Genomic DNA, 12,954 nt, shown 5'->3' with positions numbered 1-12,954 from the left:
TTGCAGCTTTATGCAAAGATAATTTTTGATGGGATTAATTTGCATATTAGTTGAATTTGTGTATTCCTCCCAAGCCATCATCCACACAGTATTTACATAAAGTAGAACAATTTCTTAGGACATATAATTTCAGTTCATTTATTCTCTGTTGCTTTAAAGAGTACAATGCTATATCTGACAAAAGTTAGTCCTGTTCACTGTAAATTGATGATTTCATAAAAAAGAGAATAATTATAGTCACTGTCACTAAGGATGGATTACTGGTTTCTCAGTTATTTGGCAAATTGAATAGATGCATACATTTCAGAGTTTACTCAGTCTTTGTTTTGTATGTCCTAGCCTAAATGAAAGATGGATAACAAAAACAGATTTGGGATAACTATAACTAAGATAGAGAGGTATTTAATGAATTAGTACATTTTTTTCCATTAATTTCAGAAGACCTCCCACAACTGAGGAATAACAAAAGGTTCATACATTTCCCATGTATTCATCATATATTGTTTTAGCAATATATTCAGCAGAAGACACTGCATTTCTAAAAATGATATCATTAAAGAGTTTCAGTGTCACTTTTGAGAATAAAATAAAAAACCAAACTTTTATGGTAATTTTTTCTTTTACATTTTTTTAGATTAAGCTTCCGTGACCCTGAAAAGAGCTTAGGGAACTGAATTTGTATTTCAGAAAAGGATATGATTCAAATGAAGGTTTTAAAGTAAATGTAATAAGTTCTAGAAAACGTCTCAGCCTGATTGGGAAACTCAGAATTAAACAAAGTTATGATTCCCACTGTGCATGAAATAACTTAAGAGGAGAATGCACAACTCTTTCTTGCAGGAATGTAGCAATGGGAGAGAACGAAATGCTGAAGTCTCTATCCAGCCATAAGGTACTAAGTCTGACCACCACTTTAAATTAATTTCAAAACAGCAAATGAATGGAAGACATGAGAAGGTAAAGGGTATTTATTGTTTGAATTCAGAGAAGTAATATGAACAATAACCCAGGCTGCAGATAAGAAACCTACCATATACAAACACTGAATAGGGGAGACCCTGTGGTCTAGAAAGCATAAAGAAATGAATAAAATCCCCAAGTTACACTAGAATATTCATGAGTATTTTGTAGCATTATAAAAGTAGTAGTTTTTTTTCAGGAAACTTGTTCCAAAGTGTAGCTTGTTAATTGTATCTGCCACTGACCCCTGCAGAGTTGGCTTGGAAACTGTGTAGGGTAGAAAATGTCACATGATGCAGCCAATAAAAAACTACAGAGCTGAGCCTCTCATGAAGTTTGACCTTTTCCTTAAATGGCTTGCCTTTTAAAATTTTGATTGAAGTTGGTCTCTAGTCCCAGAAAATGCTCTGAATTAATAGGAATAGTGAAAACTGCACCACATTGATTATTTTGTGAGACTGGGTGCAGTATAGATTTCTCATTTAGGTCAAGATTGTAGAGGCCAGGAAAAGATTGCTTTCCCATACAATACTCAATCCACTCTGAGATGACAATTGTTCTTTGAGGACTATGGTGTCTATGACAGTGGGGTTCCATGCTCATTTGATTCCCTCAAATAAATATATAAAACACTTGAGATGAAATCCTGTGAATAAGAGGGATGATCTGCTAATTCTGCAGATACTGATCTGCAAATGTTAACAGAAGATTTTCTTTAGAAATCACATACCTTTAAACAAGCTTTCCTTCATGCCACTGACTTTCTAAAAGCATAGAAAGGTTTCAACTTGCTATTTTCATTAATTTTATGTCAATATGTATGGAAAACTGTCTCTGGGGGCATAATGCAAGATGTAAAGAAAATAATATATATTTTATGTGAGAGAATTCACCTGAAATAAAACATCACTGACCTTTAAATTGCTTGCTTGTTTAATACAAAGTACTTAGGCACTGTCATACAGCAAGCAGTGGGAGCACATTGCCATATCTTATAGTTAAAACAGACCAGTAATACTTCATCCTTCTTTCTCTTTTCTCTCCTGTAAATGAATTGAAGTGCAATTACATGTCTTCCATGACTCTGAGACAGAAAACTACTCTCTTTTGTCTCAGAGTGATTTCAAAGAAAATCACTTGCTTGAATTTTAGTGACCTTGCTAATTATCATTTGTGTGGATTTTCTGCTAGGAGAGGTAGGAAAAAGGGTGATAAACCTCACAAGGAGCTTGTTATACTGTGTTGCAGAAAATCCTTTTCATGCTTCTAGCTAACCATACAGAGAGATGCTTATAAGAGCTATTTTGAAATAAAAATCTTTCAGGACTTAGCAGTGCTGGCACTTCCCAAGAGATGAAAGTCACACATACATCTACACTCAGAAAACTTGATGGGGAAGGTTGTGCTCTTTCCATCAGTGGATTCTCAGCTGAAGTTAGGTCTGTTTTTCATTGCTTCTCAGAACCTTTGTGGGTTTCACAGGGGATATCAGCTGCTCTGCCAGTTATAAGAATGTCTCATTAAAATCTGAAGTAAACAGAGATACTTCATTTTGCTGAGAAGTTGTCATGAGGAAACTACGGCTTTGTTTAAGGCAGTGTTGCAACTGCCTCATTCTTTATATTTCTGGCCATGATGTGGCATAATTGAATTAGTCTGTCACTAAGCATGGGATAAATCATACAGATTTATTAGCACAAATAAGCTGGTTCACTCCTCTGTTTTACTATTCTCCTTCTGTCTCAACAACTGCTTTCTAAAATTATAAAGAAAATCTCCTCAAAGGCAGAGAAAAAAGATGCTTTTTTGATGTCTTTGAAAGAAGCTCTGAATTTCATTTATTAAAGAAAGGAGGATGAAGTAGAATTTTTTAGGAAAACACAATATATGATTTGATTATACTTTGTGTATCTGAGTTTGAAGACAATCAGAAAAAAACACTGTAGGGTTTATTCTTAAAATAACTTGCTAAAGAAGTTCTCTTGAATACTATCAGGAATAATTGCTGGAAATTGTTGCCCTTCTCAGAAAGGAATCTGAACTAGTCAGCTCTTGACTGAGCTGTAAATTTTACCATGTAAATTTTAAATGAGCTAATAAAAGCTTTCCAGGGTGATGAAAAATCCTTCTGGTTGCTTGGGCATTTTTTACAAGTTTCTTAATTTTCTGTGATTTTCTTTACCTGATTAATTTTTTACCATTTTCATATTTTGTTGTTTTTTTTTTTTTTCTTTTAATAATTTTTGTTAGTTATCTGCAGCTATTCAAGTATCCAAAGGTGTCACCTGCTGGCATGTTGATATATGGTTGTCCAGCCTAAAAGTCCTTGGAGGGATTTTAGCTTTGTTTTCTGTTTTCCTTTACTGGAAAGGAAATGCAATATGCATTTAAATTGGCTTTGTTTCCCTTGCACCCCATGTTTACAATTCTCTACCTCATTCTTGAGAAAGAAATCTCATCTCTGTTGCTCACATAGTGCCACAGTAAGATTCAGTCTGGAGCTGGGGACTAACTGAATGAGTCTACCCAAACTGGCCATTTAACATCCTAGTTTACACAGCTACAGAGACTCCCTTTCTCACTGAAAAGAATCTGACATATGGCACGAGGATCCTTTGGCACTTTGTTTTTCCCTGTTTAACTCTCAAAGGTTTCAAACAACCCTCTAGTCTCACAATTAAACAGTTAGCTTCAACAAAATCTCTTCAAAGACAGATAAAATAATACTAACACATTAAAGAATTTCAGTCCAGCTTGAGAACTTTGGGGCTTTTCTTGGTCACTTCTCAAAGGTGGTATACCTTCACCCACAGTTCTGTAGATTGCTTCTGAGCCTTATCAATCTTTAACTCACTTTTGGGATTTAGACTGCCACCAGTCCCATCTTGTCTGTTGAAGTAAAAGCATCTCCTAGTCCAGTTTGATTTCTCAGCCATCAAGGTGATAAGTGTTACCCTTCTAGCACAGCTACCTTCTCTCCCCTCTGTTCTTTTTTTCAACAACCATAGAGTGTGGAGTTTTGAACACCATAAAGACACAAGCTACTCTATTTAATTTATTTATTACCCTGTATATTACTCTATTAATTTAATTTAATTTGTTGCACTGCTGTCATATATACATTCAACCTTTCATTTTCATGAGAGTCTGTTATGGCAGAAATCATCATCATCAGCCTCTATCAGAGGAAGCCATAAAATCTGTATGCCATGAGTATGGAAGAAAATTATTTATAGGGCATGCTTTCTCCTGAAAAGCAAAGAAAGGAGACTCTACTGTGTTTATGAAATATAAATCTTCAGAGAGGGCTAGAAGTTCTCAGTAATGACCCAGATCATCTCTGCTATTCAAAAACAGGAATTGGTTCATGCCCTTGAGTTTTAGAAGACTTTTCTGCAAGAGCTTTGAAAAGAAAATATTTCTGCTTTCCAGTGGGTCAGCTTCATTATCAATATAATCTTGTAACTCAGACTTTTTAAAGTACCAGAGATCTTCAAAGGAGGAACAACAGTTGTCTCAAGATGAAAGGGGTATTTTTCTTCACCATGTGCTGATGATTGTTGTAAAGAGGTTATCAAGAAATCAGATCAAGAAATCACAGGCACACTGCAATACTTCAGAAGTCTAGACATTTTGTACTTTCCCCTTCTGTGGCCAGTTCTGAGAGAAAACAATGACAATTTTGAATTGTGTGTCAGTGACAATGCACTTACCTCAGGGAATTACTCTCAGGGTTGTCCTTTCATCTAGTCTTATCCTGACACTGCTGCTGGCTGACTCACTCACTTGTCACATCAGCTGGTGCATCTGCTTCATGTCTTATACTAGATTATGACTCCAGTTGCTTCAAAGAACTCCTATGGAGGAAAACAATTCACAAGTAGCTTAAGCACTCTCTGTGGAGTCTGTCCAAGTCTGCTCCAATATCTCTGCTAAGAAACAGAGTGCTTAGAGGAGCTACCAAAATGAATGGAAACTGTGAAAATCCACTGTGCAGATACATATATGTATATATATACACACAAGATTTTGTGCAGAACATTCAGGAAGGGTTAAAATAATCTGATTTTTGGTAACAGTGTGTATGCATGTATGTAAGCCCCTTCAGACACAAATTATGCACCTTTAACTGTGCCCACTAAGTACACAAATCTTCCTTCAGTAAAAGCTACTGAAGAAATGATGAAATGGCAATGTCTGACTTTTTCCATTGGAATAACAACAATCACACTCAGAGGTGACTTGACTGGAAGAAAAGACTCAAGCCAGTTAGTAGCTTTCCATCTCACACTAACTTTTGGTTATAACTCCACTCAGAGGACTTTTCTGAGAAACTGACTTGGAGTGATCTGACAGCACACAAAACAGCTGCTTTTTTCTCACAGCACAATCCTGGGCTTTCTTTAGATGATGATGTGTCAGGTTTTCTGCTGTGGCTCTCTACTTCTCATTCAACTATAATGAGGCATACCATATTTCATGGTTAGACAGCTGGACTGACTATATTGTTTTTTGACTAGAATAAAATGTTACTGCATTTCTCACACAGATAAAAATTGAATACCATTATGACAGAAAATGAAGATGATAAACTAGAAAAGTGAAGATCTTTTGAAACTTCATAATATAAAATTATCTCATGATCTAAAGACAGACAAAGAATGGTAGTGCTGAAAACAGCCCTGTCAGGTGCATATAGGGAGTGAAGAAGCATGTGTAGATGTTAGAAGCATTACTTCTGCTATATTTATGTTCAAAGGTCATGAGCAAAGGAAAAGACCAGGTTAACAGCTTATTTTAAAAAATCATAAATAATTTAAATAATGGCTTATTTATTAAAAAAATAAATCAATGTTATTGTTTTTTGGTTTGTTGATCTGTATTGATGGCAATATTTATTTTGTATTTAAACCCAGATGTTGCTGTATTTCTTTTTGAGAGATGTTTGGAGAGGGACATTAACACCAAGGAGATTGTGGAGTAACTTGGACAAAGGTCTTCAGATGAGTCTCAACAGACAAGCACCTAAATTTACAAGCAAGGAAAAGAAATTTGATTATTTGTGAGAGATGGGATGAAGGAGAAAGAACTACAAGAATGGTGATTGCTGCATTGATTTCAAATTAATAATATCAATGATCACAGTATTGATCACAAAATAGCAAAGAGATCAGATTTAAACAGCTTGGTGTTTAAAGCCTCTGTACTTCACATGCAATTTAAATGAAAAACATTCCCCTTCTGCACATTTACAGCATTTTCAAGTAAGTGAAAATGTATAATTTGCCAGAAAAATCAACATTTATGTGCTTTCAGTCTCCAGATTGACTAAACTGTTCTCCTGTTCTTGTAACTAGCAGACATGAAGAAAAGAGGCAAGCTACCAACACTCCTGCTCTTGACACTGTAGTCCCTTGAGTTAAAACTTACTTTCACTTTAAAAGAGTAAGATTATGAGGCTATCAGTGCCCTAAAATAAAATGCTAGGTGAAAATGTATTAGACCAATTTCCCACTGACCAGTATTTTTATTTGCATATAGTCCCAAAAGTTAGGACCAAAATCCTGAACACTGGGAAACAATAGAATTTGGGAATGATTTTTTATATCGCTATCACTAACAGGGATGTCAGTACAGAATGCCTCACCCAGAGATTTGCAGGTTGTAGTAAGCTGAAGGGGTGAATGGTGGAGACCAAAGAGCAGAGATTTGATCCAGAGGGATGTTGTGAAACCAAAAGAAAACTACTGGTCCAAAAACATGAGCAAACAAATGTCCCCATAATGCTCAAAGTCTAATTTAGTGAACTAGAAAGAATCAAAGAAGTGCTTCCAAAGACATTTGTGGATAGGAGGTAGAAGTATATTGCATTATTTTAATAATTTTTGGTGAGCATTTTGAGCGTTAGATGGAATTTGCCACTGCTGTAACATAGAGAGATGATGCAGACTAAAACCTTATAGAAGCTTCCAAAGTTTAATTGCCTGGCTCTCTTTTTTTAAAAAAAAAATAAAAAAATTCAAAACCAGCATGCTAAAATATACATTTTTTACTGTAGTTACAGACTTGAGATTTTGAATGCAGAGAAAAACTGGATCTGAGCACATGTAATCAAACTCATCCATGAATTACACTTGTGCATGTAGATGCAGCATCACATCAATACCAGTGCGCTCACACAACATCAAGGGACTGATTAAATGTTAATAATCTGATTCTTTTGGTTCCTCCTTCCACCCAGCTACCAACAGCCACCCTTCTATTTTCACTTACAGATGCTGGAGTGCTAAATATTACCTCTGTGCTGGAGTAACGTGGTCATGGGATTCAAAGCGATCTCCCACACTGTGCATTTGAGCAAGAAAGGGCCTGGGCAAACTCCCTCCACCTTTCTTTTTCTCCCACAGTGGACCTGTACAGCCTGCTCATGTCTCTGCCTGTCTACTTGTATCACTTTTGGGATTGCTCATTGATTTCAGTGAATGCTTTTTTCTGACTTTCAAATTCAACTGCCAGAGGATAATCCATCTCTCAAAAACATTGTGAGGTGGAGATGACTGTAACCCTGTCTGGAAGGTGGATGTCAAAGAATATCTGTAAACAGAGCATAGAACATGAGGGAATTATATTTAAAGGGGAGACTTTGCTCAAATCTTTGTTGATGGTTTATTTCTCTTAAGAGCTGGAGTTCATATTAGTATATCATTGTTATAAGTTTCTAGTTTTCTGCAACCATGGCTGGTTTCCCATGGTGCTGAAAAGCTTGCAAGCCACCACTTTTAAAAGAAATACAGCCTCAGCTTTAGTTTTTAAAATTCAAGAAATAATTTAGGCAATATCTGTTATATAGTACTCCTATCATCTTTGAAATAGATAATTGAAATATTAACGTGTCTTCAGGCATGAGACAGCTAGGATACTTTGAACAATTTTAGCATTATATGGTTTACTTCTTATTAAATGGCAGTCTGAGACATGCATCCATCCTTTACCATGGAAGTAATTAGACATATATACATCTTCTCTCATTTTAAAGAAGTGCTCATATAGCATGTTTAACCTTTTAGTTAGAGCAGGCTGATGGTACATCACCTCTTCAGTGCTTCAACTAAGTTGCTAAGTTACCTTAAGTCTGCTGCTTCCAGTCATGAAACTTCATCCCACAAATATGAGTGGTGAGCACCAAAACAATCGTGCCCCAAGAATGCAGAGCATAAGCAGAAAATTGGAGTGGAATGATGACTGTGGGCTTTTCTTTCCATTGTCATAACCAATTTTACATTTTTAAGACACATTCAGTGAAAAATCAAAGATGGAGCATCATCATCTGGATAGCTTCTGGGTGAAGAGAGCAAATGAAAAGATAAACAGGGATGTGCAGAGAAAGGGAGGAGCCAGGAGGGGAATAGACAGACAGATAATTGGAACAAATGGGGCAGTCCTCCCTGGAGGACTTTATTCTCTTTATTCTTGCCAGGCTTACCTGATCTAGGTCCACCTAAGTAGGTGAAGGGAGAAATCCCTGTGTTGTGGGCACTTCCAGCATGGAGAGGTTCATGAAAGAGGGTTGCTGAATGGCTACTCCCCTGGGATAAATTGAAGATTACACATTTCTGGATGCAGGTGTAGAAAAGATAGGTTATCTGGGGGGATGCTGTTCTCCCACATCAGACTTTGTATAATTTTTCTGTAGTTCTGTTCTTTAAGGGTTGGGTGTGCACGTCCTGTCTGTGGCAGGAGATAGTGAATACTGTATAGTAGCCTGAGGAACAGTAACTAGATAAATCTTTGAATTCTGGCTTGCATTATGTTTTGACTGGAAAGCAAATCTCACCCTTTCAGCAGCAAACTATTTAATTTCAAGCATGCTGCTGGTAAATGGTGTATTCTAAACTGATAAATGTGGGATTTCCTGTGCCACGAGTTATATTGTTTGTCTTGGTGGTTTATGTTTCAGCTTTATGAAGCAATCTATCTGAAGTAGGGGCCAGAAAAAATTGAGTGAGGCTTTTCTTCCAATATAGGTCTTCATAACCATAGGTCTACAGCAAATCAAAATGTGAAAGTAAAATCACGATTCATCCTGATGCTGATATGTTAAATACCAGGTAAGTCTACTACATGCATTCTGTCATCCTGTACCTCTTTATTAGCCCATTGACTTTAAACCAGGTAGTGCACAGAAGATGAAAACATTTTGAGACGTTATAGGAAATAGTCTTTTGCATCAGATACAGACCCCTCCAGAGCCTTCCTGGTAGTCAGCTGGAAATGTTCTTTCAAACAGTTTCCTTGTAAACATTATTGCCAGGTGCAATGACTAACTTTCCTATGGCCTTTAAATTCCATTTGTGTTATAGACTTTTTTCAGCATACCTGTTTTTCAATCCTCAGTTGCAATGCTTGAAGATGTAACAGCAAAACAACTTTTGTCCTGTCTCTTTGTGTTACTTCGGCATTCTTTTCTTCCTTATTCTCAAGGGCTTTTCCTGACAGACTGCACACAAGCTGATTTTTACCTCGTGGCCAGCAAGGCCAGGGATATCCCTGTGCTTCTAGGGCTCCTGGGCTATATGGACTTTTAGGAGATTTTCTTGATGCTTTTGAGTCATTGCCATAGTATGATCTCTGTTTCTTACTTTACCTACAAATGTTCCAACTTTGTCTCCTGCTGATTTGTTCTAAATACTGAATTTTCTTTTTCTGCCCAGTATCTTAATTCTTGACAGTGACAGGCCTTCTGCAATGAACTCCATTATATTTTTTTCTCAATAATAAGATTTTTAAGAAGTCTATTACCTGGAAAAAAATACTTTATTTACGACAGTTTATTAAGCCATTTGTGACTTTGGGTCATGTTGGTTTTGGTCTGTATCTTGCCTCCAAATCTTAAAAATTATAAGAATCTTACTAGAGAGTATAATGCAACCTTGCAACACACCTTGGAAATGGACAGCTAAGGCATAGAAAAGTAGCAAGGCAAAGGGGACCTGGCAGAGAGAACCAAGAGGAAATATATGTATTTTTTCGCTTCTTTTCCCTGTTCTTATTTTGCCACACATACGAGGCAGAACAAGTTTGTGCCACAGAAGGAGCGAGAGTAAATCAAAATCTGAAAAATAAAATCTATCACTATTGCAGCAAGAATTCTGTAAGATTGCTAGTACTGTTCTAAAAGTTTTGCTAATTGAAAATCAGTATCAAAATATTATTCTGCTAAGCTAAAGAAGAGAAGCAAATCTCTGGCAGCTTGTCTGCTTTCCTGTAGCTCCTGGTAACTTGTGCTGCATCTGAACCCGCTGTGCCGTGTTTCACAGAGGCTCAGAATCAGCAGCCCCTCCACTTTCTGCGGCTCCTGAGTCCCATTGGCTGGAAAGGAAAAGCAGAGGCGGAGAATGCCCTGAATATTTTCCCCTTCCACACACGGCAGCCAGCATGCACTGCCTGACAGAGAGACTGGTGCTTGCAGTTTGAAATAGTTCCTGCTCCGCAGCAGTCACTTGGGCATTTTATGATCGCGTCTCTTTAATGGAAAGCACCAAAAAAGCCTTGCAGCATCCCAGTGAACTAAGCAGGAACTGACCATATGGGAGAATCTGATGCAAACATAGGGACTGTTGGGACTCCGTGACATAGATCACCAAGGTAAATGTGATGATGATCCGAAACTGTGTCTGTAAGGGTGTAAACCAGTTCTTCTGAGTCTGAAATCTTGTTTTTTCACAGCAGTCAAAATGTTCTGAACAGCTGCCTGCCTCAGTCCTAGCTTATTTTTCTCTTTTTTTCCAAGCTGAAAAGTCAAAGAAGCTTTTCAAAGGAATGCAAAAGGAACAGGAGTTTTAAAAGCAGGAAGCCAAAAGGGATCTCCTAAGATGAATTTCACCCAGCATCGTGGGACACTCCAGCCTCTCCATTTCCGGAACCACAGCTACAGACTGCACGGAGGAGCCAGCGAGCCCAACGCGAAGGGCCACTCCTCAGGAGGCTGCTACGAGCAACTCTTTGTATCCCCTGAGGTGTTTGTGACTCTGGGCATCATCAGCTTGCTGGAGAACGTCTTGGTCATTGTGGCGATAGCCAAGAACAAGAACCTCCATTCGCCCATGTACTTCTTCATCTGTAGCTTGGCAGTGGCTGACATGCTAGTGAGTGTATCTAATGGATCAGAAACCATTGTCATCACGCTGCTAAACAACACCGACACAGATGCACAGAGCTTTACCATAAACATTGACAATGTCATCGACTCAGTCATTTGCAGTTCCTTGCTTGCATCAATTTGCAGTCTTCTCTCAATAGCAGTGGACAGGTACTTTACCATCTTTTACGCCCTCCAGTATCATAACATCATGACAGTGAAGCGTGTAGGGGTTATCATCACATGCATCTGGGCTGCTTGCACAGTCTCAGGCATTTTGTTCATCATTTACTCTGACAGCAGTGTTGTCATCATCTGCCTAATCAGCATGTTCTTCACTATGCTCATTCTCATGGCATCCCTCTATGTCCACATGTTTATGATGGCTCGTATGCACATAAAAAAGATTGCTGTTCTTCCAGGGACTGGCCCTGTTCGCCAAGGGGCCAACATGAAAGGGGCCATCACTCTCACCATCCTCATTGGAGTTTTTGTTGTGTGCTGGGCTCCATTTTTCCTACACCTGATTTTCTACATCTCCTGCCCCTACAACCCTTACTGTGTGTGCTTCATGTCCCACTTCAACTTCTACCTCATCCTCATCATGTGCAATTCCATCATCGATCCACTTATCTATGCATTCCGGAGTCAGGAGCTCAGGAAAACATTCAAGGAGATTAAATGCTGCTGTAGCCTGAGAGGGCTTTGTGATTTCCCTGGCAAATATTAAACCGAATGGACGGATGTGTTACTGTGTACACAACAGGCAGCACAGATTTCCAAGCCTTCAGATCCTCCTTCACAGCAGAATTTGGTTTAAATCTTTAACAGTGAGCACCTCCTTCTGCCTCCCCCCTCCACCCCCCGCCTCATTCTGCGTCCCATTCATGTGGAATTCATATTTCTGTATAATGTTTATGATGTCTGTAATTTGTAATTTATTTGGCTAGAAAGAACAGTAGCACTTCATACCAATTTGTAAGTAAGCAAATAAATGTAATGATAAATGTGAAATAGTAACAAACATGAGCAGCTATATATTCCAACTGCTGACAAAATAAATATCTTGCCTGACTTACAGTACATATTGGCTGATATCATTCCTTTTTCTGTTGAAGTAATTATAGCTATTCACTACACTATATTAATATAAGAATTGAGCATATGTTTTTACATTAGTGAATTACAGGTTCTCTGGAATTAGAAAGCAAATTTTTCAGAAAGGCTAGTGAAACCAACAAAATGTATTTATTAATTTTGAACTCTTTGTTTTGCTTCACAGCAGGAATTCTGATTTTTGTTACAGCTGTTGCCCACAAGAAGATTTTTCAAATACTTGAAACTCGGCCAGTTGAATGCTTGGGCTTTGGGCTGGGTTTGTTTTCAAGATGATGACTGCTGTATGTCTGAGAGTACCATTTTGCAAAATTTAAAGTGCTCCCCGGAGCATCAGGTAATCCTGGATATATCTGCTAGACTCACATCCAGCTAGGCTAGCTCCCTCCATTGAGGCATGAAACAGGTACAATATTAACTTTGACAGTGCCAGCAGCAGTGTAAAAATTCACCCAGAGATTTACCTGGTGAAGATAAAGAGTGAAGTTCAATTGGAACATTCTGTCCTTGTTCTGAGGTGCTGTGGGGAATAAGGCATCTGTGCTCCAGATGAAAATACATCCCTGTTGAAAACAAGCTGTCCTCTGTTCTGAAGCATGGTGTCAGCAGATGGGATCCACTAGGATCTTTACACAGGGGTCAAGGCAGGTGTTAATTTGGTCTGAGCACCTCAGCCCATACTGTGAAGCATATGGGCTTTGGAGGGGCAATGCTATCACATGGAATGAGTGCCTGCTGCT

The 12,954-nt window shown here is 38.1% G+C and overlaps 1 protein-coding gene across 9 annotated transcripts in view; it reads left to right on the top strand.

The window, feature by feature from the left end:
* MC4R (melanocortin 4 receptor) overlaps nucleotides 1-12,954 on the top strand; it is a 56,952-nt gene that overhangs the window by 667 nt on the left and 43,331 nt on the right. Inside the window, exons 1-4 of one of the 9 annotated variants that reach the window (XM_033512126.1) lie at nucleotides 5,853-6,060; nucleotides 7,236-7,536; nucleotides 8,985-9,068; nucleotides 10,751-12,183. The exons of 2 other annotated variants lie outside the window; for them this stretch is intronic. In XM_033512126.1, coding sequence (XP_033368017.1) covers nucleotides 10,833-11,828 — 996 coding nt within the window. In that variant the 5' untranslated portion in view covers nucleotides 5,853-6,060; nucleotides 7,236-7,536; nucleotides 8,985-9,068; nucleotides 10,751-10,832 and the 3' untranslated portion in view covers nucleotides 11,829-12,183. 6 more of the 9 variants (XM_015619989.3, XR_004495999.1, XM_015619992.3 and 3 more) reach the window with 6 other exon arrangements.

This window comes from Parus major, chromosome 2 (assembly GCF_001522545.3).
Source record: "Parus major isolate Abel chromosome 2, Parus_major1.1, whole genome shotgun sequence".
In the NCBI taxonomy this organism is placed as follows: domain Eukaryota; kingdom Metazoa; phylum Chordata; class Aves; order Passeriformes; family Paridae; genus Parus; species Parus major.
This window is presented reverse-complemented; position numbering and strand designations above follow the sequence as displayed.